At 40.4% G+C, this 26,721-nt stretch overlaps 1 protein-coding gene across 20 annotated transcripts in view; it reads right to left on the bottom strand.

The window, feature by feature from the left end:
* Cacna1d (calcium voltage-gated channel subunit alpha1 D) overlaps positions 1–26,721 on the bottom strand; it is a 358,933-nt gene that overhangs the window by 116,853 nt on the left and 215,359 nt on the right. For 15 of the 20 annotated variants that reach the window (XR_010050123.1, XR_010050124.1, XM_063257272.1 and 12 more), the window contains exons 6-8: positions 25,565–25,717; positions 24,865–25,061; positions 17,900–18,003 (exon numbers count right to left, since the gene is read on the bottom strand). Coding sequence is in view for 18 of the 20 variants with exons in the window: in XM_063257272.1 (XP_063113342.1) it covers positions 17,900–18,003; positions 24,865–25,061; positions 25,565–25,717 (454 nt within the window). In the remaining 2 variants the exon portion in view is untranslated. Of the gene's footprint in view, positions 1–17,899; positions 18,004–18,539; positions 18,644–24,864; positions 25,062–25,564; positions 25,718–26,721 lie in introns of all 20 variants that reach the window. The other 5 variants (XM_063257259.1, XM_063257265.1, XM_063257264.1 and 2 more) reach the window with 1 other exon arrangement.

The following is a 26,721-nucleotide window of genomic DNA, read 5'->3' as shown; positions in this document are numbered from 1 at the left end:
TTGGGCATAGTGAGAGAGAACAGGGCAGAAGCACTCCATACAGGAAGGCTCAGGACTGTGGGAGGCCAGCCTTCCACAGCAGGATCTAAAAGGACTCCAGGAGCTAGGATGAGGCTTATTCACGTGCAGATAGATGAGGAAAAAAGAAACCAATTTCTCTAAAGTCTCATATTTCACTGTTCTAGTCTGCTTTGGATAATTAGTTTTGGGAAAAGAAACCTGACAGAGCATGAAGAACAGAGCAGCTCAGCGCACACCAGTAAAACCCATGTGGGTAGATGGGAATCCCAAATGGGTTCCCTGAAGCGGTGCAGAAAGGGCTTTCAGCTGATGAGGAAAGCAGCTTGGACTCAGGAGGCAGACAGAGGTATGTGTCATTGCCAGCTTTCCTCTCTTACTCACTGTGTAAATGTGAGGAAATTGATTAACGTCTCTGACGTTTTGTTTTCTCATCTGTAAAGCTAAAGCAACGAACCTTTACTTCACTACAGTAGTAGCTAGTACTGAGGGAAATAAACTAAATAAAGAACCCTGACCAGTACCTGGATGGAATCTAAGAAACATTATAGTGAGAGTGAAAATGATCTCATTCAACATATCCCCCAGGCTGGATAAACACAATCTTTCAGTCTTTCCTCATCTAAGTGACATTGGTCACAACTGTCTCCCAGGTCTGCCTTCATCTGCATCTCCGTCTCTGCACCTGCCCACAGTCCCCTCCCGACTGCTGTAGTCCCTGCTCCATCCCATCCCACCTTCCCGGTGCAGCTTTCAAAGCCCGACTGCAAACACTTAGACAACTCCTGGCTTAACAGCTTAACGGCTTAACGGGAAAGTCTCCCCTTCCTTGGTGGGCACTCCAAACTACCCATCCATGCATCCGCCCCACAGCAAGCCAGCCAGTCAGCCAGGTGTGTCCTGGACGCTTCAGTGTCACCATCCTGGCACCAACACACATAAGGACCAGCCTCTTCGGTCCTTGGCACTGGCCGGAAGCCGGAAAGTGCCCTCCTTTCTTTACTATCCTTACAAATCCTGTCCATCTCTTCCACAGGGGTGCCCTCCTTGACCTCCTTCTAGATATGGATCTGATGTTAAAATGTGCTTGACTGACAGTTGAAGAGGGAGAGTGCAGTTGCTGGAATCTGCCTGGGGGTCTGAAATTCCTTGGCATCTCTCAGTGGGTTTGTTGATAAGTAACAGCCGAAGGTTCAAGCACTGGTGGGTCTGTGGGGACAGCAGGCCTCTGGGCAGGAGGGGTACCATCACCCATTGAATTAGATCTTTCAGATGCAGTCTAAGTCTCCAGGACTCAAATGCCTGGAGGTGCTCACAATGTCAGCAGACAACTTAAACCAAGATTTACTTTAAAGTGGAATTTCAAGGGAATGATGGAGTTCAAAGCAGATTAGTGTTTTATCCTTGAATCCAAACCTAAGTCTTAGGACTTCAAGAAATCAGGCTAACACTTCAAGTGCCTCTCCAGGTCTGAGAATGATGTGGAATCCCAGAGAAAAATGCTAGCAAGTGGGCACTGAGACTAAAATAAGAAAGCTTTTCCTATCCACAGAAACAGCCTGACCTGACCACAATCTGTTCCTGCTGCATACCCTTCACGTTTGGAAAGGCCTTCAAGTTTATGAAGTCCCTCTCTACCAATTTATCTCCTTGGTACTAAGAGCAGCTCTGTGAGAGAGGACAGCATTGGGGCTGCCCACATTTTAGGGAATGAGAAAGCCTCAGGGTGGGGGACCAAAGTCATGTCTCTGGGAAGCAGGGAACAGGAGCCCAGCTGGCCTCTGCCTTTGTGCTATTCTGACTAACACAGAGAAACTGAGAGGCCTACAATTAGTAACTCCCTAGGCTCAGGGGCCACTGCAGGCTGAGCCAGCACACAGAGTGCAGCACCAACATAATCAAGGTGATGTTCCAGGCTCTCCGTGCTGAGACTGACGCTTCCTGCACCTCCACACCCCTGAGCTGAGTGCACCCACACCGCAGGTGCATTGTTAAGATGTACCTGACTGATCATCAACGAAGGAGAGAATGCAGCTGCTGGAATTCCTTGGCCTTCCTTTGTAGGTCTGCGAATAAGTACCAGCTGATTCAAGAACTGGTGGGCCAGAGACTGAACAAACCAGGGTTTCTGTCGGTTGAGAAGCTTTGTCCATCACGTGTCACCCCTTAAGGCCTCCCAACTTCCACCAACCTTCCCATATTCCTCCTGCTTGACTTTGACTCAGCCTTCCCTTCCCTTTTCAGCCTTTCCCAGACCCTCCGGATATGCAGTTCAAGAGCTGCAAGTTCCCCCCAACTTTCAAGACTCAAGGGAATCACATTCTCCTTGCAGCCCTTTCAGATCCCACCAACCTCAGTCTCCAAGCTTTTATGTTCCTCTTCACTGCTAGGCCAATACTATCCTGCTATAAAAATCAAACCAATGAAAACACCCACTCATTGAGGATGCTGCCAGTGGGCTATGTGACTTCTCCTTTTTCCTCAGTATCACCTTCTTTCAGTGTCCGATGGAGACCCTCATCCCTGCTTCCCAGCCATCCTGTCCATCCCAAATTCTACTGTCACTCTGGAGCATCCCACTGCCTTTGCTTCACCTAGTTATCTCTGGACTTTCCAATCGCTTAACACTTGAATCTTTAATGACCATCTCTTCTGGGCTATTTCAACCATCCTTCTGCTGAGACATTCTAAATTTTATCACACATCTCCCATCCGCCCCAGCAAGTCTTCAAATTTATTCGTAAATTCAGTACTTGTGCTCTCTGACCACCACCTTTTCTCCTTCTTTTTCCTCTCCTGATTCCAGCTGACCTGCTTAAACATTTCCACTAAAAACATTTTAACTCATCCAAAATTTCTGGTCCACTAAAACCTTTATTTCCCCTCCAGTCTGTAAGGAGAAATTTCTCTTTATCTTAAATTTCAAGATCCATCATTTCAAGGATGGTAATGTCAAGTTTGTTTACGATTATTAGTGTTCTTTCTGATCCTAAACGCCCTCCCCTCCTCTTTACTATTCTGTGCTGTTGTCTTCCTCCATGCCTGGATAAAACCAGCTCAGTGTAGCTAGAGACTCTCAGAATGGGATGGATGATGTCAGTACAGATTCATCAGGAGATTCAACTCAGACCCCAGCACTGCTGATCCCCACACTTCTCTGATCCACTCACTCACTCTCTGCAAAGAGTATTTTCTGCCTTCTCTCCTCAGACATTCATAAACAGACTATGCTAGTGGTTAACCTTGTTTCCTGCTTCACAGAAAGTAGAAGCCACACAAGAGTATTCTCAGCTTCCCAAATCAAACGTGTATCTCTTCTCTTCCTGCCCCTTGACATCTTAATAGTATTTTAGAATGATGAAAATATCATATATCCTTCAATTTATGGGCATTTGTCTTAAGCTAGTTTTTGAGAAAAGGTTTTATGCATTTTTCATTGGACTTACTCTATTTTAGTGTTTGTCACAACACTTTGAACCTACAGAACACAATTATGATGACTATGTTCTTCCCTGCTAATTTTAATATCTGTGTGATCACTTCTTGGCCTCTTGGCTAAGATTAAGAGTTAATATGTGGGCGAGTTCTGGGTTAGTTTCAAATGATTGGTTGAATAGTCTCATTACAGTCATGTTTTTCGGCTTCTTTCCATGTCTAATAACCTTGACTGAATGCCAGACATAAAGTGTACATTGTTTGGTGCTAGACACTGTGTTATTCCTACAGATATTCTTGTGCTGTGTTCTGGGATATAGTTATATCCCAGATATTGTAGGTCTTCCTTTGAAGATTGTTTCATTCAATCTGGAGTTGGAAAACAAGCAATTCTGTCTGATGGGATAGGAATATTCCTGGCCCTTCACGAGTGCTGAATGCTATTCTCTCTAATCAATTCAAAGATACTTACTCCCACTGTTGAGTGGTTTCCTCCCATACCTGCACTGAAAAGCACTCTGCTGATCCCTGGAGTTCTCTTTCTAGGCTGGCCACTCCTCTCCTGTACTCCATCTTACAACTCCAGCCACCTCCATCTCTGTAGACTGTTCAGTTCATCTTCACAACTTGGAGTGTCCACAGGTCTCTGTTAGGGCTTTGCCTCCTTCTGTCATGACCCAGGAACCCACAAGCCACTAGGATGGGGCAATCACAGAGCTCCTCACTGAATTAGTTCCTATATCCCATGGATCAATATCCTTCACTGTCTCGTGCCCAGTGTCTTAGAAATCATGTTTTTTATATTGTTTCGTTTTGGTTTTGTTGTTCCTTTCTTCACTGAATTATTTAGCACCCTTCTTGAAAAGTATTTGACCATCTATGTTTTTTCAGCTTTTCTCTTGAATATAATCCTCTGTATATCTACCTTTACGCCAAACAACATTGTATTTACTGTAGCTCTATGGTAAGTCCTGAAATCAGATAGTACAAGCTCTTAGACTTTATCGAGATTTGTTTTAGTTATTGTGCTTGCTTTGGCATACATACACTAAAGTTAAGTTATTACAGGCCCTCTCTAATGAAACATGGGTTAGATTTAGGTTGTCAGTGTTTTTAGAAGGCTGTTAGGATTTGTGAATGGGACAACACTTAATTAATACATTTCAAGACAATGAACATCTTAATATTAAATCTTCCAACCTTTAAACATTGTTTGTCTTCACTTAATCTTTTACTAATCAGTGTTTCATAATTTTCTGTATAGAAGTTTCCCATGTCTTTTCTTACATTTATTGAGTATTTTATTGTACTAGTTCTCATACATTTTAAAATCTTTTCCCATGTTTGCAGTTTACATATATGAATAAAATTATATTTTGTATCCTGTGATACTGCAATATGCACTTCTTAATTCCAGTAATTTTCTGGTCCATTTATTAGGACTTTCTGTGAGACAATCATGCTGTCACTGAGTCAAAACAGATTTTTCATTCTGATCTTCACCTTTTACCTCTCTTTCTTGCCTTAGTGAACAGATTTTAGTATAATACTGAGTAAAAGAGGTAAAGGATGAATGTGGACCTTATCTCTAATCTTAATTTTAAAAGTATTCAGTTCTTCACCATTAAATATGATGCAGTCACAGATGATGGTGCTTTTTGTGCATGATGATTTTCAGGTTGAGGAAGCTCTTGTATATTACTAGTTTGCTTTGAGTCATTACTGGGAAGGTTGCAGAATATTGTCAGTGGTTTTCCTTGCATTTATAGACACAATCATGTAACTGTTCTCTTTCATTATGTTAATATTAACAAAGTACCCTGTCTGATTTTTGAACAGAGAACCAACTTTATAGCTCTCGCGTAAGCCCCATATAATCATGAGACACAATTCCATTCATACTGCTAGATGCTATTTGCTAATATTTAATTTGAGGGTTGTCTAACATTGATGAGGTATACTTCTATTTTCTTATCATGTCTTTGTAGGTTTTGGTAGTGAAATTATTTTGGCCTTGTAAGTTGGGCAATATTCTTTCCTTCTCTTTTACTTGAACAAATATTTTCTTAGGAATAGTATTACTTCTTTCTAAATTGAGAGAATTCAATCTAGACTTCTAGTTTTCTTTGGGAAAAAGTTTCTAAGTTTCACTTAAAATGAAAATATAAATTTCTTAGTATGCTGTATTTATCAAAAAATTTACTTGTATTTATTCTTGAGTTATTGAATTTATTGTCATAAAATTGTTAAGTATAATTCTCATACAGATACCTCTTCTTTCTACAACTAATAACCTATTTATTTTTCTTTTTAATTAGTTTATCAATTTTATTGTTTGGTTAAAAAAAAAGCCCACTTTTGGTTTTACCTTTATAATTTGTTACGTATTTTTTCTATTTTCATCTTATCTTGTTCTTATTTGCTCTTCTTTTTCTATATAGTTAGAAAGATAGGTCACTGAATTTAAATCTTTATTCTTTATTAAGTTCTCTCTAAACACTGTTTCAGATAATCATACAAACCCTTGAGACATATATTTTACTTTAAAAATATTTTCTAATTTCTCTGATAACATTTTGAGGTATAAGACAGATTAATTTACAAGTATTTGGAAGATTTTTCTAGACAGATTGTGACTGATTTCTATTTTAAATCTACTCAAGTAAGAAAAATGTTACTTTGTAAGGTTTCAATTGTTTGAGATTTAGTGAGACTTTTTATGGTCCAGATATGATTCATCTTGGTGAATACTCCATATCTTCAAAACATAATGTATATTTTGTGGTTATAGGACATAGTGTTCTGTAAACATCAATTAGGTCAAGTTAGCTGATCATTATTAATCTATGTAAATACAAGTTAGATATTATCTTTATCCCCTTGCCCTATCACTTATTGAAACGGTATTATGAATTTTTCAGCTGGTTGTGGAACCAATTTCTACACTTAATTCTGTCAGTTTTTGACAAAAACTGAGTATATTAAAGCTGCTATTAGGTGCAAACAAATTTAGCTGTCATTGTCTTGAAGAACTGACTCTTTTATGATTATGAAAACTGTATCTTTGAAATTCTGAAATGCTCCTTGTATCAACGTCCATTTCGTGAGGTATTAATATAGTTACTCACTCTTATTTTGAATCTGTGACATGATTCTTGCATTTTTGTTCAGTCTGACAATATCTATCTTTTAACTAAAATAATGTTAGCATTTCACTTAATGTAATTATTGCTATGGCTGTATTTACGTCTACTACCTTGACTCTCGCTTTGTGTCAGTACCATACGTTCCTTGTTCCTTGTCTTCTCCTTTCCTGATTTATTTATTTATTTTTTGGTATGAGGATTGAACTCACGACCTCACATTTGCCAAGAAGGCACTTACGCTGCTTGAGCTAACCCCCCAGCCCTCCCTGATTTACTTTTGGTAAATAAGAACTACATAGTAAACCATTTTACTTCTTGTTTTTTCAGTATTTTTATTTTTTAACCATTATTCTACAGATTATTATATCTTAAGTTACTATGTCTATCATGAATTTATATATTCTCTAAAACTCATACAAGAATTTTAAAACAATAAAGCTCCATTCTTTTCTATTTTGTGACTCTACTTATGGTTCATTTCACCCTGATGCTCATTTTACTTTGTCTTTTAAAGGAATGAGAAAAATCTGTTTTTTAATCTTCATGTTTGCCATTTTTTTTGTTTTAAAAAGCAAAACAGAACAAAGGATACAAATGATACATAACTTCAAGAAATTAACACTATCTAATATATTGCATATTGTTATCTTAGAAGTAGTTTTTCAGGTTTCAGTGTTTGCTATTTTTTATCACTTTTGGGGACTGAACCCCAGAGTTTCTCTCAGGCTATGCAAACCTCTACCACTCAGATCAACCCTTAGCTTCCTGAGACAGGGTCTTGCTAAATTGCCTAGGCTGGCCTTGAATTTGTGATGCTCCTACCTCAGCCTTCAAGTACCTGAGATTACAGGTATGCTTGGTGCTCATGTTTTAAGTGAATTCATGTTTGTATCTGAAATCATTTTCTTTTAGCCCAAATAATGTCCTTTTATATTTCTCATAGTGTAGATTTATTGAGAGCTCATTTTCCTCACTTTTATTTGAAAATTTCTTCACCTTAACTTTTGAAAGATATTTGTTTTTGATGGAATGTTTGTTTTAAATTCTTTTTCAGCCCTTTAAAAATATTCCATTTTCTTGAGGCTTTCTTGCATTATTTGTAGAAATAACTCAATAGCTATTATCTTATTCTAGTAGGTAATAAGACTTTTCTAACCTGAATGCTTTTAAAATATTCTCTTTCATTTTTATTTTCGGCAATTTGAATTTGATGCGCTTAAGAGCGGTCCTCTTTGTGTTTACACTGCTTGACATTTATTATGCTTCTTGGATCTATGAATTTACAGTTTTCATAAACTTGTAACATTTTCAGCTATTTTTTGAGAGAATTTTTTCTTTGCTTTTACAATTTCACACTGATCAGACTGCCTTTCATTACCAATACACCTTCCTTGTTCTTTTATCTTGCAGTGTCCAAACTATTTTTTTTATCAGACACTGTATTGTTTGTATTTCTTTACTGAGATTTACTACCTGTTTCTTTACTATATGTGTTTTTTGCTTTCTGTTTCTCAAAGAGGTGCATAGTGCAGCGATTTTAAACTCTCTGGTTATCATTACAATATTCCTGTCATCTCTTGATGTATTTCTATGGTCTTTTTTTTCCCATTGATTATCAATGTTTCTATGTTTTGTAATTTTTGATCACAAAAGGAAACATTTGGAAGAAGCAGGCCCTCCCTGCAAATCAGCACCACGTGCAGGCTCCCCTGGCAGGGGACAGGTAGGCCCCAGCCCCTTGCAGCACAGGGGCTGGGAAACAAGAAAAACCAACACCCCATCCCCACCCCCATCCCTCTAAGCTACTGGCTGATCCAGAGAAACACAGGCTGGGATGATAGCTATTGAGGTGAGATGCAGTTTGATGCTTGTGGGTTTGGTGTTTCACTGACCTTGCAGGTCTAGGGCTGGTGGTCTGATCATCTATTCAGAGGATCACGGTATACAGTGTGGCGTCTATAGAGATCTCCTTCTGAGGGTGCTGGAAATTATTAATTCCCTACTATCTTGTTTTGAAGTCCTGTATCATTTTCATCAGTTTGATGGGTTGGGTTTTATTCTATCTGATGGCATGGACAGCTATTTCTAGGATGGCAAGATATATTATGGTAGCCATTTTGAATTGTCTATTGTCTTGTTTTGAAGTCCTGTGTCGCTTACACTGGTTTGTTTTGACTGGCCTTATTCTGTTTTATTTTGCTTCGTTTTATTCTTTTTAAAATTAAACAAAAAGAAAATGTTTGGGAATCATCTGGATTTTTCTATCTTCCTTTAATGGGTATCATATTTTCGTTTGGCCAAGTGTTTCATTTATTTATCATTTGCCCTGATCCTGCTGAAACTTTTTTTTAAGGCTTCTGGAGTAGGCTAGAGTAGGCTTACTAAAGCAGCCTCCATTGCTTGCCCAATGTTTTCATTAGAGTCAATCTACTACAGCTGGACTCAACCTTGTATGCTACCTGGTAGCTTTCCTGCCAGGCCCCAGGAAGTATCACCTGGCATATAAACAGTTTACCATATGATCAAAGATTTAAAAGGCTCTCTATTCAATTTTTTGGAGCCCTTCTTTCAACATGTCCCTCTGCTATTCTGTCCTAAAATTTCCAGCTGTCTTAGCAGCCCTGAACTATGTTCTTGGCCTTTTCAGTAAATACACTGATATCATCTGGTTAGCTCTGCGTCTCTCTGCCACACTTCTTAAACTGTCTTTAGGCAGGAAGCCAGGAAACTGAAGTTTATCTCATGTGTTTCCCTTCCCTTATGAATCTCCACCCTGTGCTCCCTACTTCCCTGTTTTAGAATCCTGATCTGAAGAGTTCATACACACTTCTGTCCTGTTTTATAGCCATTTATGGTGAAAGGTCCAGGTTGGTACTGTTAGTATGAGGCTGGAAGTAGATTCATGCGAGCTTCAAATTATTTTGTCTGTTCACATTGTTTTATCCACTGAATCATTCATACTACTACAGGCACAGTGATTTTTTTGTGTTTTTTTTTTTCCTGGTACTGGGACTCGAACTTACAACCTCATGCTTACAGGTAGGTGCTTATGCCTGCAGAGCTAAATCCCCAGCCAGCCACAGTGATTTTTACATCAAAAATTTCCCCAGCATTTTATTAATAAAGTGTGAAAATATGAATAAAAACAGAAAAATTATACAATAATCACCCTTATGTTTACCAGCTAGATTCTAAGTCAATACTTGCAACTTTGTTTTCCATGCATCTCTCTTATCCAGTCACCAATTTATCTTTTCCTTATTTTAAGGCAAGGTGAAGACCAAAAATTGACATTTTTTAATAAAATACAAGTTTAAATCACGTTACTTCCTGCTTAAAACTCACCAGTGCATTCCCTACCCTTGAACTAAGGCTTCTGTGACATGGTCTGCAAGGACCTATGTGATCTGGGCTCTGCTGACAAGTTTCTGTCCTTACTTCCCCTCCTTCCCTTAGCGTCCTACCATCTGGTTTATTTATTCTTCCCACTGTAGGCCCTGGCACAGCTTGTTCCTTTGTCTGGAACATACTGCCCACCTCTTCTCTCACCTGGTCTAGATAGGAGGGAAATTTATTCCTTCCTTCCTTTTCCTACGATGCTTCCCACAACCCCCAACAGACCTCAGTTATGCCCATGAAACGCTCCCCCAGAATCATTTACCTTTCTTCCAAGGCATTGTAAAAATGTTCTACTATAACTTTTGCCTCCTTCACTAGACATAAGCTCCATGAAGAGGGAGACTGTTTAAGCTCATTACTGTAAGCCCAGTGCTTAGCAAGGGACGTGGCCGGTACATCTTCCACGGTGCAGGCATCAAAAAATATTGCCTAAGTGAAGAGGTAAGGCATTCCTTTTAAGAAATTCAACACACCAAAGAAAGTATCTAGCAGAACTTTCTGCCTCTTACTCATCTGTTATATTGAATCCAACCAGGTGGCGCAAAAGTGTTTAAGGGTCAATACAAACCCTGCCTTTAGGCCAAACAGAGGTATTCTGCTCCAGCGGGCTGGGGATGAAATCATTCTTCTTTGCAAAGACAGAATGCACAACTTTTTTTCTAGATAGCAAATCTAAATTTTCATAACACTGTGGACCCATATCTTCATCTAATGCACAAAAAACACATCTCTGAATCATATAGCATTTTTCAGATAAAATATCCTTTTAAAAAAAAACAAAGAAATATCATCTTTAAAGTTTAAAACCAACAACTCATTTCAGGCCTTTCTCCAGGTACAGTAATCTCACAAACAAGGCAATACTTGATGCTGCTCTCTCATGGTGGGACCTCACAGACTGGAAGACACTTACACCGCGGATCTATACCTTTGCTGAAATAGCAAATGGAAATCTAGGAAAAGAACAACTGTTGAACTTTAAGAAAGAAGAGCTCCATATGTGATGGGCATACTGGTCACTGTATGCCAAGCTGCCCTGTGATATCAGCATTTGACCTCTGTCAGCGATTTTACTAGCCTATAAAAGAATATTACATATAAGAAAAACTGGCATAAAGTTGACAGTAATGTCTTAGAGGCAGTCTTCAACTTGTTTCTCACAAAAAGTCAAATTATTAAACTCATAAATATTCTTTTCACTGTAGAGTAATGGCAACTTGTAATGCTAGCGACTGAGTAAGGAACACAGGAAAATTATGGCTTTAATTTCAACTACTACAGCACCAACAGCTTTCCAAAGAGCTGGGTCTGTGCATGAGAGCACAGTAATAAATTCTCTTCCCATAGGATCTGAGATCAACAGACTCAACAGTCAGCTCTGCAATACTATTGCTCTTAACAACCTTTTCTCTCTTCTTAAGCAGCACAGCAGTGCCCCAGGGTGTGCAGGTGGAGGAAATCTGCTGACGGTCTACTGAGCGCACCGCTCACTATGGGCAGAAGGGATGCCCAAGAGGGCACATGTGGCCAGAGGTGCCTTCTGGGTCCTCTGAGGTCTTTGCTATCAGCTATCAAAAAGAACATGGTCAGAACAGATGATAGCCACAACTGACAAGTGAGAGTGTGCCACTCAATCTGCTGCGAGTGCCTGGCTGCTGTCCACTGCTGTTGCCAGGGAAACAGACGTCAGCTTGATGGAAACAAGGATCAGCGAAAACTTTCACTTACCTTGTTTCCACTGATCCCGACAGCCATTTCTATGGAAACAGCAGCTGCGAGTCAGCGGCAAAGAGGTTACCACTCACTTGTTACCATCAGGTGTGGCTACCAGCCTGTGTGCTTCGGATGCCATGGTGCCAACGGCACCAGGGTCCTTCTGGCAGCTATCCCTGACAGCCTCCTGCAATAAGAAAGCTCAGTGTTCAAAACCATATAAAAATGTGAACTCTGGTTCTTTACTAGAAAAAGGAAATTTAGTATTCTTCCATTTAAAGTCAGACTGGAGCTTAATTTCTCATTCTACCAAAGCTAAACCTCACGTGGTTAATTGATGACTTTGTTTTTTTCAAACACTCTGACCTCTGCATGAGTCTCATCTGTAGCACGACTTCAAAGTTCAAGAAAAGTGACACACAGCTATGCAGGGGAATCTTTTCAACAGACTGTCTAGTTGAATCAGAGGCAAGTCAAGCTAACTGTAGGGAAGTATTTTGCTACAAATGCTCATTAAAGGTATCTTTGGCTTTCAGTAGCCTGATCACTACTAATGACACAAAGGAAAAATAATTTTTTAAAAGCTCAAAACTATCTTACAAAGAGCACTCCACCATTTCTTTGTTTTTAGACTAAACTTCTGTGCTTTCTAAAAAATTTACAAAAGCTCTCTATTGCCCAAGATATGGAATTCTCATTACTTCAGTACGTATCTATTCTGTTAATACTCTAATAAGAATTCACACTGATGGCTTGTTATGCCCTCAATAATATTCTTTCGGTTTTGTTAAGGAATTTGACTGCTCTTCTAAAATGCAAACATGTTAGTGTGCATGTGGGAGGAAATTTTGTTGTTCATTTTCTATTAGCAGCTGCTACTAAGGTGTTGAGTCATAGAAAAAAACTACTCCCAGTCAGAAAACAAAAAGTATAAGAATGTCTAATCCTGGAAGGTATGCCTCCACTTAGAAAATATTCACAAGTGATAAAACCACCACCAACTCGTATATTTTGCCTCTAATGCCAATATTTGAGAAGAATCAGAGATTGTATGTTCTATAATGACATGAACCTAAATGAACCAGGGTACAAATCATGATGCCCCAAACCTGATTCCAGTCTCTACAATTCTGATACAATTCAGAATACAACAGAATGCAGCTCACAGTTCCACCAGTGTTCTATACCATAACCCTTATTTTAGAAAGCCAAGGATTCATACTAGTAGCCGTGCCTGAGTCTGTTCAGGTCCTTGGTATCTGCTATATCCAAAGTAGCTTGTAGAAGTGAAACCCAGCCTAGACTTAGGGAAGACTGAGTTGGACATCATGAAAAGTAGGTAGCCATTATAACCTAAATGTGACTGTGGCTGTGGCTACACAACTGTCAATTTCTGGGTCTACCAAACATTCCATGTTAAGTTTATAAATTGTGTGGTATGCATATTTTTAGTTTATAAAATTTTATTTTTAAAAGAGATCAAACTCAAGACAGATGGACTTATCTGAAAATCGCCCTTGCTTTTCTGTTATGCTTTACTTCATCTGTTTTCCCTGAAAACACTAAATTTTAGCAAACCTCCAGTAACACAGAAATGAACTGTGATTTTTTAAATGGAACCTCTCACCTCGAACACACAAAAAGAAAAATTAACTTAGAGCTGAATGATTCTGCATTTAGAGACATGAGTTGGGCTTACATTCAGTTTTATGTCAGAAAACGTAGTTTATTAAGAACATTTATCATTGAACATAAGAAGCCTGCTTCAGAAAGGATGCAAAATATTATTGTAAGACATTGACAAAAGCTTTGAATTCATAGATGAATTATACATCATTTTAATCTATTTCTTAAAACATACCCAAGAGGTGGTTTATGTAGTAATATCCTTTGGTAATTTTCACCTCATGCTATTTATCTACACTTATGTAATAAAATACTACAGGGGTTATGACTATAACTCAGTGGTATAGCGAGTCTACAGACAACATTCTGAAATGGCAATATGCTCTCTTGTCCTCATGTACTAAGGAAAACCTCAAAAGAGATAGGAGCTAAATGAACACTTTTAAAAGTGAAAAATCACCAAACTTCTAACAAGCCAGCACAAGAAGAGATCCTGGGAAAGAAGTAACTTTGACTTTTCACCACTGCAGAACATCTCGGCTAACTACTACTAATAAGTTTGAAAGGGCTGAAGTGATTAGGTTCTTCATTTGCATCAAACCTAATATGCAGTCTAACTGCAGCCATCTTAACAAGGACCAAACACTCCACATTCTTCAGCTCACCCAGTCCTCACTGGATGCCCTAAGGTTGGCATTGTTACTAGCTCAGTTTTACAGGTGAGGAAAGGAAGGCTCAAAGATGTAGGTATTTGCTTCCAAACTCTCAACAGCTAACATATAGAGCAAAGACTCAGTTTTGGTTATTGGGTTCCAAAGCTGGTTATACTTAAACACTACGTTCCAGAAATACCATTTTCCTATATTTATATCTAAAAGTATGCCTTGTAAGAGATCACTTTATAGCAATGATTTAGATCTGCATAATATGATACAGTAGATAAGGAGCATCTACACCTCCCCTGGCCACTCATGGGTGGCAGACTACAGCATTAATGTATGTATGAGGCATATTCTTCTTGGCCATTTTCTGGGGAATCCAGAAAATGTGACATCTCAGAATTTCCAAAGCCTTATCTGAGTGTTTCGACTTCACTCAGAGAGGACAAAAGAGAAACATCTTTGATTAAGATAAGGCTATACTAAATGAATAAAATTCTTGACATATTTGTATGTTCTCAAAGCAATTTTATATTCATTAGCTGATTTAAAACCACCCTGTGAGGAAGAGGGCAAGACAGGTTTATTTTCAGTTCCAGGATGGGGAGTCTGAGGTTCAGGGTGACTATAGGAGTCCCCGAATGAATGGTGACACTGGTAAGACATAGCTCAGCTCTTCACCTTCTTGGAGCATCTCAGCACCATCTAAGGAGCCCAGGGGGTTCCCCGTTTTGGAAGCTCAGACATCACTGCCCCAGTCAGTGGCAAGTGGGCCCTTAAGTGAAGAAGCCAGCTCACTGCCAGTCCTCCCATTGCCCCTCAACACCATTCCACCCCCCTGGGAATCTGGAAGCAAGTCTAGAGACAACATTCTGAAATGGGATGTACTCTCTTTCCCTCATGTACTAAGGAAAACCTCAAAAGAGATAGGAGCAGTTTTAAAAGTGAAAAATCACCAAACTTCTACAAGCCAGCACAAGAAGATGAGATACACATAATTCTTTTGGACTGTAGACCTAAAACAACACATTTTTTTCACTTCCTTAGCTATCCCAGGACTGTCTCTTCAAGAGACTTAATGCTAAATGGCAATACCAGTTACAGACTGCCTTAGCTCCTCCCACAGAGCACCGTCATCAAGGCCCAAGAGCCTATCTCTGCTGAGACAAGGTGACAGAGGGCACCCGGTTCACACACTTGATTCTCACCTTGAGGGGAAAAAGGCCTGTTAGAAAACTAAAGACTTTTCCCCAGACCATTGGTTTTATAATGCCTTAAAAATACATAACACCAAATCAACTGTATATATTACAGTTAGTACAAGACTACAACAGGATTGCATGGCCACATGGAAAAGGAAGGCACCAAAGAGCATAAACAAATGCTTTAAAAATAGGAAGGTCTAACGTTTCTTCACCCGAAGACCACAGCATGTATAGTCATAACTGAAATGTCTGAGAGTCTTTTAATTGAGTTCTTTTAGAATTACATTTGTGTTGGTCTGACAATCCCTTGGGGACTAAACAACAGAAACTGTCTTCTTTTTGACGTTTATGTACTGGTTTTGTTACACCTCTAGTGTGCCCTTAAAAGTTTACAACGGATCTTAAAATGAAAATAAAAGTCTCAAATTTTACCTTAATATAAAAAGTACAAACAAAAAAGCAAGAGGGGCATAGTTGGACAGAAGACTATAGGGCACTGGCAGAAGTTGTGGAAACCTGTCACCACTTCCAAGTTTGCCCCACCGGTGCCTCCTCCTCTCTAGAGATGCATCTCATAAAGCCCCTGCTCTGCACTTGGCATCCTGTGCTGCTTATGCGTTGTCTACCACCAGACGACGAAGGCTGGAGAATGAGGCCTTTCTTTGTCTCTGTCTCTCTCTCTCTCTCTCTGTCTGTCTCAGCCATCCTAGTACCCCTGGCCTCTGGCCGAGATCTGTCCTCAACAGAAACTCAGGGAACACTGGCCAGATAAGCCAACAAGACTGAGAGGCTCTGCTTTGCAGACACAGTTCCTACTTCACCCAAAGTGCCTGTCAGCATTTCCTAGCGAAGTTCCTACCTCTTTGCAGGAAGCAGGGCAGTATGTAGCCCCCAGAACTCTGAGCACAATGTGGACTGACAGTTAAAATGTCTGGGAAGTCTTGTGTTTCCTGTTTTAAATTTATGTATCATTTACATTCTACTTAATGGTTTTCTTTGGATGTAAAAAAAAAAAAAAAACCACTGTCTTTGAAAATTTTACTTTTCCCTCAAGATAAATTTCAGAAAACTGGTTTTTCTATGAAGATGTGTGTTTTCTTTAAACCCAGCTATGGGTGCCTGGTAAGGGGTGGCATGTTGAACTCTCATTATTATAATGGGGAGCCCCTCCCATTTTTTCTCGTTTTTTAAAAGCATCTCATGATTTGGCTCTGAACTCTGCTTCATTATGCTGGGGCAATGGTTCTTGCCCAGGGAAGCTAAAAGATAAGGCATGTCACCAGCACTGTTAAAATTAGTGGTTTCCATGGCCTCCGTCAGTTTAGTTGGATTTAGGAGACATGGGGCGCCAAGGAATTCACAACAGAACTGCTGTTAACCTTGTATGGGCAGTTCATATGGCAAAGTTTCTCCAGGGATAATTGCCACTGTCACCCGTCCCAAGCCTAACCTCAGGCCACAGAACCTCATTAGGAGAAAGGTCTTTTAAGGTTTGCAGCAAAAGAACATAACCTGCAGAAGGAAGCTCAGGCAGGGGAGGAGGAATGCTGTCACAGACCCCCACCCTACTGCCAACATCAGCTCAGTCCTGGCCTGATGCCTCTTGCTGGAGGTGGAGAGGAAAATGTTTCCTGAGCCATTTCTAAACAGTGGGCTCAGGTGACACTGCATAGCCATTGTATGGAACTGACCAAACTCAATCATGGGGATTTACAAGGCATTGCCCTGGAAAAGGCAAGTTGAAGGAAAATGAGTAAATGAAAGCCAAGAGAGACAACTCAGCAGTGCTTCAAACAACAAAAAAGAAAAAACAAACCAAAAAAAGGCAATTAAGATCTCTTCACTAATTTGGCATACATAAAGACATCACTTCCCTGAGACACAGTCTCGGAAAGAGCAGACGGAGCTAGTAAGCAGTAGATAAACTTGCTCGGAATCAGGTCCAGCAACATTATTTCCTGAGAATGTCTGTGCTGAGAGCAGTGACAAGGGCTGGGGGAAGGCTGATGGACGCCTCCAGGCACATCCTCCTCCAGTGTAACATCACCACCCAGCTGCATGCTGTGTGGGTGAGAGAAGGCAACCACTTGATAAGGCCACAGAAATGTATGTGTACGTGCAAAAGCTGATCACCATTCTGCGTTAAGAAAAGGTTCTGCAAGGTATGGATGATTAAAACTGAATTATAGGGACAATTCTCACAATGAGAACAGTAAACCCCCAAAGCAATAAAGGATCTCAACCTGAGGAAATAAGGCTCAAACTTTTCAGTATTTATATGCTAATCTAGATTTTTTTTTCCTTCATAACAAAATATGAAGCACTCTAAGTACAATGGCCCGAGGGTGATCAAAAGAGTTAGATTATGAACTAATGAAAAGACAACCTCTCCCACCCTAGAAAGATGAAGGCCCCTTCCTAGGAAGCCTTTTACTTACTTGTGGTTCATCTCTCTGCATTCAGTACTAGTGCTTCTGGGAAACATTTTCATTAACAGCGTTTGGCAAGCATCAGAAACACAGAATCTCACAGACAAATAACAGGCAGAAAGAATCACAGTTCAATCCAGAAGCAACACATTGAGGGGACATCAGAGTCCAAAAGCATGCAGAAAAGCCACCAGAGAGCAGTGGGAGACACGCAGGGCTGCCTCACACATGGCAGCAGGAGAGTGTGCAACATGGATCCAACTGCTTACCCACTAAGGACACCAAGAACCAGGTTAAGGACGAAAAATGAGCCAAGGATGATCAGACTAACAAAATACACCCATGGCCATTCCCATCCTATCGCATCATTTACCTGTAAAATGTAAGGAGATCAGTTATCAGTTACTCGTTTACAAAGAGCAGAGCCCAGTGCAGCTGCAGACCACTCAGTGCCTTGCCTGAAGGTTAATGCTCCTAGGACCGGAACTGGACCAGGTTCTTCCATTTTTTTTTTAAATAAGGGAAGATTCTGTTGTTTAATGGGGCCTACTAAAAATTGGCCCAACCTGCTCATTTAGCTATAGTTTTGTACCAATCAGCACACATTAAATTTGGATTCAGACCACAGAAACAATTATAAATGTATCTCATTTTAGGACAGACAAAAGGGCACGCAATGCAAACTATTTAAATCCCAAGCAACAATGCTGACGAATTTCTGGTCAATAATCATTCTATAGCTTTGTTTCATGAAGGCGGGTGAGGTTCCAGGAAACAGCTTGATTTGGGAAGCCTCAGCAGAAAGGAAAGCATCTGGCACTCACCCCGCAGCCCCCTCTAGCGAAGCCTGTGTGGTCTTGGCAACTGTCCCCAGGACTCTGCTTTCAAGATGAAAGAGGTGTAGCTTACCCGCTCAATACACCAAGTACAAGATTTAGTACGAAAAATGACCCAAAGATGACGAGACTGACAAAATACACCCAGGGCAATTCAAATCCCATAGCATCATTCATCTGCAAGAAATAAGATGGTCTCATAGAAGCGGGTTAATAGGAGAATCTAGTAAGAAGAGAGGGTCACATTAGAGACAGCATTCTATACATTTCATTAAACATTTACATAGACTGAAATCAGAGACAGTAATAGTCAAGGCATATTCACTGCATATTCCCAACACACACACGTGCACGCACACACACACATACAAAGCTATTGAGCTTTCAGATCAAATAATAGCAGATCGTGTCCCTGGCAGGGAAATCAGCTGGGGTTTGGCTCTTCTCTCGGGTAACTGCCTTGAGAGATAATTTCCAGAAAAGGTCTCAGTAGAGGACAAAACTAGTGCTTAGCTGGAATCTATTTTCTGCTCTGCCTGAGTTGTTAGTACTAACTCTACTCTTAAGATTTGTCACTGTGGAAAAGTCTTAATTATAGAGACAAACTTGTAACATTTGACTCTATAAACTCTTTTCTTTAAAATGTTTTAAAATAATAACCTTCTACCAACCTATCCAAAAAATCTAACCCATTTTAAATCTGGATTCTCAGCAATCAGTGAGAGAAGCACAACTAAATGAACACAAAGAAGAAAACATTTCCAAGATCAACTAGCTGACATGTATTCAGGGTGTTTTGAAGAAATAGAGTTCTTGTTCCTACATCTACAAAAGGACCCTGGCTTTGACCTGGACAATGCCTCCTCTGAGATACTGGCTCAGTGTGAGCTGACTGGGATTAGAGGTCACAGAGGGATCAGCCAGAAGAACCCTGTGGTTCTACTGGACAAGCTCAAGCTGCATATGCAGACATAGCCTCCATGTCAGAGCCGCCCAGGGGAAGTTTTGTAGCTAACAACCTTTATGCTGAAACAAAGTGGTGCTTTAAGAATCACAGCTGGATGGAACTTTCCAACAGCAGAGATCAGCATTTCACTGGGCAAATGTCTTTCTGAGGAAAGAGGTGTGTTAAGAACCAAAGAACAAATGATCCCATGTCTGACCCTACAGGAATACCCAGAATTCTCAGCCAATAAATGATTTGGGCAGATTCATCCTCTACAGGTGCAAGGCCTTAGGGTTTTAAGCATGTGCCTGCCTGCACATTATCTGGCTCCAGATTTTAGCTTTACAGAACAGGGTTCATACATTTCACAATATTTGCCTCACTCAGAAGCCAAACAGGAAAAGAGAACATTAAAAAAAATTATCTAACATCTGTTGCTGAAGTCTAGGGAGAGGGCATTAAATCCCCTATGAAACACCTGTTTGGCCACATGAAAATTAATGTGCCTAATAGAACTCGTATCGGTCGCACATCTTACATCGGCAATTAGAGTAATGAATGAGCCAGGGCCCTGGCTGCAATTGTTGATCTAATTAAGTTGGATAAACTAATTTCAGCGGGAAGACAGAGGGCAATTCTTCCAAAGCAACTATACTGCTAAACTTAGTTTAAAACCCATGTGTGAGGAACAAATGGGCTGCCTGTTATAGTGGGCAAAACTCAGATTCAAGTCAACACTACAACAGAGACCTCGTGGGCCTGTTTTCCTCTCTGTTGGAGGGAAGGTGGATGTTGTAGGGGAGAAGGTGTCATCAAGAAGAGGGGAGGATGTGAAAGTGGGCTCCCATTATGAAACCTCACTCCTCAACAACTTTGCAAGTCAGGGAACTGGGCCATCTGCCCCATCAGTCCTTCTGTGGAGTTCAGTCTGGTGTTCCAGAGTATGGCTCTATGGCTGTAACAGCTGTCTGCTGCATTTGGGAAGGAAAGTTTTCTTTAAAGAAATCAAAATACCTTTCATTTCTTGGAAGTAGGTACTCAGCAGATTTGCATTTGTTCAAGTTAGAAGTATCACCTGGAATGACAGCTGAGAGAAAGCTGGAGCTTAACAAAAGCCACAGAGGGCTCTGAAGCCTTCTGCCAAGAGATGAAGCCTAAGTTCTAAGGGCCTGTCTGTCCCAACTAAGCCTTCTCAACTAAGTCCCTTTTCAGACCTAACGATCTCTTAAGACTTACCATACACACAGGGAAAAATCAGAACAGCTGAGCTGTTCCCCCAAAATACCCACATGTAGGTAGAGAACCTGCTTGGGATTTGGTCTAAGTGGTCTTTATCAACAACAGAGAAATCAGCATCAGCTGCAGATCTTCAACTTAAGATTCATTTTTAAAATATTTTATATCAAAGTTGTCACGGGGTGTCACCTAGAACCCAAAAAATTATTTTCTATTTTGTTTCAGTTCACTGTCACTTTAAAGGCTGAAATGCACATTTACATCTCAGTTTTAAAGCCCTTAAGGCTTTTTATTATTTTCTTTTGAAAACACTACTGGGAAATTTGGTATCCTGCTCTGAGCTCCCCAAAGCATGGTCCATGAGAAAGTTGAGCAAGGCTGAGGACCCAGCAAGGAGTTTCCCAGGTGCCTTGAATGGAGCCCGTGTCACTGAGCTTGAGCACTTCCCATTGGGGTCTGACAGCCAGCACCTTCACAGTGTGTGAGCTACTGCGGAAAGCGCTTGGTACTCATACAGGAACCACAGAGAATTGGATAAATAGCTTTCTTCTAACCAACACTTTCCATCTGCTACATTTAAAAAACACTTCCTCTGAATGGAAGAAAAAAATTTCTCCATTTGAAGGGAAAACAAAGCACTAAAGGAAAAATATAGATTGTGTTATCTAATTCTGCATCTTGCAGACAAGGCACTGAAAGCCAAGAGAGGTTCAGCGACCTCCCCAGGGTCACACAAACCCCACCTCGCTTTAGCTCTGCTCTTTTACTTCACTCTGCTGTCTCTGGGCAACAAACAGGTGTCAACCAAATGACTTTAGCTAGGGTTATGGAGCTCCCTCTGTAAAACAGTGCTCCAATAGTTTCTTTCCACCAGAAGTTAAAGACCCTACTCCCCACACATCAAAACAGTTCTGTTTTACATATGCCTTTGTGCACAAGGGGACCCACTTTCTGTCTGAAGATCCTGCCAGCCATTTGGCAGACACTCCTGAGAATTAGGGCACAATGAGCTTGAGAACACTGACTGAATATAAACTTGACTAGATTCAAAACAATCCCCAAAAAGAATTTGTTCACCATATATAAGAACTTAAAGGACTGAGGACTGTGCTTACAATCAATATTTAAAATTGGATCGCGTTAGCACTCTGGGAGGCTAAGTCAGAAGACTGCAAATTAGAACCCAGCTTGGACAACTCAGCAAGACTGGTTCCAAATTTAAATTAAAAAAAAAAATGGGAGTGTGGCTCAGTGAAAGGCCCTAGGTCCAATCCCAGTATCAATCAATCAATCAATCAATTGGATTTCCTTTATCTCCCAAGATGCTTCCTTTGTGCTCTAGTTGTGGTTAAAAATAGATATTCAGGCATAACCCATCTACACTAATGAGACAAGGGACTTGGTACACGTGAGGGATGGAACCGTCACTTGTATTGACTGCGTTCCTGCTCTGCTCCATGCTCTGTGCTGGACAGGTGGGTTCTGTTCTAGGACACAACTGTGGGGCTTTCAGCTGACTGTGGGCCATGGATCTTAGAAAGGCTCGGTTCCTTGGCTCCTGCCTGTTTCAATAGTGAATTAATAAATGCAATAAACAAGTAATTAAAAGTAATCCTGATACATTTCAGAGAGGAAGATCTTAGAGAACACTCCAGAGGACATTGCTTAGCTGCCCTCTAGTGTTCTAGAAGAATTCACAAACAGCTGACGACTGGGAGAATGCCAAAGAAAGAGCACTGCAGTCTACTCTAGACCAAACTACGACCCACAAGCCAAATTGAGCTCACCACCTGCTTTTATATGGCCCACAAGCTACAAACAGCTTTCACATTTGTAAATGGTTGGGGAAAAAATAACATTTCATGACATATGAAAGTCATATGAAATTCAAATTTCAGGGACCGTAAGTGACTTCTTGTTGGAGTAGAGCAATACTCGTCCATATATGTAATGTAAGGTCTACGGCAGAGTTGAACACCTGTGACGGGCCACATTTATCTACTATTTGGCTTCTTACTAAAAAGTTTGTAGATCCCTGCTCAGACTGATTTTGTGAAAGACCCTAGAGCTATCCAGTGGTCTCTCTACATCCCACTGTTTGCATCTTTACAATCCCAGTCCCTCCACGAAGAGATATAGAATGGAGTAATGTTTATGAATCATTTAAGCTGCTCCATTGGAATAATGCAAAGAGAATGTAATTATATTGTCAAATTATTAACTAGGTGACTGTCATATTAACAATAAAGACTGTAATTATGTCATCCTAGGTGATACTTAAAACTTCTCAAGAAAGCCAGTTGAAACCTGGTCTTTGGGGCATGGAGTTTTCTCTCCTTTCTTCACACACTCCCAGAGCTTCCACTGCATGACAACAGGACAACTGCTGTGAGAGAATCAATGTGCAGAAATGTAACATGAGGCACAAAATTGCTTATTAGGGTAAGGCATGTTGGCTGAGCAGCTGACAATTCCGCAGGACAACAGAAAGAAAATAAAGCTGAGAAGAGTCATGGGTTTTACTTAAAAAAAAAAAATCAAACTACGGGTTTCTGTACTATTTAGGGGGAAAGGTGGTTTTGGCTATCTGGCTGGGTTTTTTTTTCTATTTATCAAATTTCAAAGGAAGCCTGGAATTGAGGTGTTACTTTCATAAGAGTTGTGATGTAGGTAGTAAGAGTACAAATGAACCTTTGGTAAAAATTCACCCAATCTGAGAGCCTTGTCTCAGGTATTATCTTGGCCTACCCAGTACAACCTCCCTCATTTCCATGAGAAGGCATTATCTTCCAAATATAATGAACCAATATACACACTCAAACAGACACACACATGCAGACATTCCTACAACAATCATCAAAAGGAAGAGAAGAAGGAGAAACATGAAAAACATGCTGGTGATGTGTTACCCTTATCAAACTAGGCTAACCCTTCGGGCATTCAAGATAAAAACATACCTTCTTTGCCTGACACTGAACATACCATCATCCTCTAGTTTTTTCAGGGAGTTGGGCCCTAGAATCCTTCCCCTTGAATACCAAAATCCACAGGTGCTCAAGTTCCTTTTATAAATGACACAGTATTTACATACGAACTCCGCAATCCTCCCATACACTTTAAATCATCTCTTATGCTTTTAATTCCTAACACAGTGAGAATCTTAATAGCATTCTGTATTGTTTACAGAGCAGTAAGAAAATAAGTCTGTACATGTCCAGTACAGATGCGATTTTTCTCCTCTAAATAGTTTTATCTGCAGTAGGTTATAGGAAGACACGTGGAGGCCATGGGTGAGGAGCCCACTGATACGGGGGACCAAGTGTGCAGTAGCTTCTAGTCTTATAAGCATGATGTTCATCAGAGAAGGAAGTAAAGCCCATGTTTAACCATTATATTATCTGAACTTATCTGAACACAAAACCCACTGTCAGAAGCTTCTCAATTTGTGGGCTTTCAACTAAAAGCTATAAATTCAAGAAGCATTTTATACTGATTTCCTTTTAACAGCTCACTACTGGAATCCAAGTTAACACAATTTGGACTTTGATTTAGGTTTAAAATGTACATATCAGTTATTTTTTTCCAGCAACAGTAGTGCCATGGAAAATGATCTCTAAACTTCAGTCAGCCTTCAAACTTTAGCAATAAACACTAACCCAGGGAAATAGTTACTACAATACTACTGCACATTACTTACAGCAAACTCTTCCAGCCCTGACAGCAATAAAAGGCATAAGACCCTAGTAATCAAAAGAGTGACCAATTGTTGGGTTGGTTTAATAGCCCTGGCAGTTTGACATACCTTTTCTACCTCCTCTGCCAGAATTCTGGAGCTCCAAGGAGAAAAAAAGAAAGCTAAAGGCTTGTGCTGAGCTGAAATACAGTTAGGCTGATCAGATAAACAAAAAATATAATAGTGGAAAAACTCATGTTGGTTAAAGCTGTATAAAGCCAGGGAAAGCATGAAAGGGATCCAAATTATGTCCCTTATCTACCCTTTAAGACCTAGTCAAATAACTTATCTTTGTATGTACAAGTCCAGGAACCAACAATATGCAGCAGCCCTCTAGATCCTGAGTGGAGGATCATCAAGTGAAGACAGGGTCCACTTCCTTCCCCGAAGAACTAGCTGTCAGGTTTCTTCAATAGTTTCACTACTGCACAATTTTTACCCCAGGAAAGAACATGCTTTGGACTCTTTCCTCAAGCTGCTTACCCAGTAGAGCACATCCGTCCAGCCCTCCATGGTGATGCACTGAAACACAGTGAGCATGGCAAAGGCAAAGTTATCAAAGTTGGTGATGCCTCCATTTGGGCCAACCCAGCCACTCCGACATTCTGTGCCATTGGCAGTACACTGGCGTCCATTCCCTGAGAACGCACATGGAGCTGGGTCCTCTTCAGCTACGATATCTGTGAACACAGGAAGCAGGCTGCAGCACTCAGGAAAGGAACATTAGGTCACCCAGCCTGGCAAAGCTCAATGTCCTCGCTCAAGCACAGAATATCTGGTCTCCCATCCATGCCATCTCAGAATCCTGCCATTTAGGATTTGCTTCAAGTCCTTCCTCCCTCATGGGCTCTGCCATTTCCCAGTCACCGTCCACTGCTCTCTGCTCACTCTTACAGTGCCTTCCACACACTCCAGAACACAGTGTCAATCGTTTGGCTCATGGAGGGCCCTCATCCTGTTTGCTGCGATGCATTACACACAAAACCAGGATGGAAAAGGAGAAAGTGCATTCGAATTGATTCTGAGTAGCACTCACACTAATTGCTGCTTCAAACTACCTGCTGCCATACAGGTAGTTGGCATTTTTTTTTTTAAGATTTTTTTTCCCCCAAAACCAGAAAAGTTGTTTTTGGGAAGACCAAAAAATTTTAAAGTTAAGTTAGTTACCATTTTCATTACTCACCTGAATCAGCAAAAAAACATGTTTTGTGCATTTTTCCAATAAAAAGTTCCAATCCTATAATAGCATAGATTATGATTACAAATAATACCAAAAGGGCTATGTGAAGGAGGGGAACCATGGCTTTTATTATGGAGTTCAGGACAACTTGTAAACCTAGGAAAGAGAAAAACACATTTGTGAGCCAGGAAGACATGTCAAATGAGGACTAGATGACTCCTAATAGTATTGTCCTATTTATGACATATAATAAACAGACTCAAAAAAATATTTCAAAGGAGTTAATGTTACAACTAATGTGAGATAAGCTAAAAAGAAACCGTAAATAGCATCCAATCAAATGGACTTACAAGAGAAACTAAACCGAAAGACAGGCCAAAAGCAAAGTTATTCATTCACTCACTTAAATATCTTTTATCTATTCAACCAAGCCCCTCGACCATCTACAGTGTGTAAATCATAAGGATTAGTGCTTTGGGCAACATGTAGATGTATTACGTAAAGTGTCTTTCTCAAAGAAGCTATGTTCTAGAAAGAAACTAAGAATTTAACACCAATATCTTTACTTTAGGTAGCACACAGATGATACATGAGTGACACTGGTTACACTAATGAGGGATGAAAGGCGGGTGAGGAAAGACGAGGCTAAAGCCCAGGCAGGGCCAAAAGACTGGGTAGATGGGCTTCCACAGGTAGAGATGAAAGACTACCCAGCACCAACAGACAGAAGTAAGAGAGCACAATACGAGTTTCAGGGTGACCCTTGACCGGTGTCATACAGTAAAAAGGAATATCAGGAAAGGAAAGCAGATTGTAGCCATATCATTTTGGGACTTGAATTTGGGTCACAGAACCAGACTTTATAGTCTATCAGCAAAAGGCAGCTATTGTAGAAAAACAAATAGCATGGTCCTAGGCAAGACAACCAACGAAGCAGTTCAAGACTGTAGGGGCTCCTCAGGTTGGGGAGAACGAGGATCACAACGAGGCCAGAAGTCAACCACGGATTGGACTGTTAGGAAGATGAGCACCCAAATGCGTGGGGCCAGAGTACGAGGGCCAAATCCCTGTGCCTTCACAAACCTGAGTGTTTTAAAAGGAGGTTCTTCAGAACAAGGGAGGTAGATAGGGAGGGCAGAGAGGTGAGGGCAACTTCAAAC

This window comes from Cavia porcellus, unplaced genomic scaffold (genome assembly GCF_034190915.1).
Source record: "Cavia porcellus strain 051 isolate PalLab524CR breed Dunkin Hartley unplaced genomic scaffold, mCavPor4.1 scaffold_10, whole genome shotgun sequence".
Classification (NCBI taxonomy): Eukaryota; Metazoa; Chordata; class Mammalia; order Rodentia; family Caviidae; genus Cavia; species Cavia porcellus.
The sequence above is the reverse complement of the archived record's forward strand: the minus strand, read 5'-3'. Positions and strand labels throughout refer to the sequence as shown.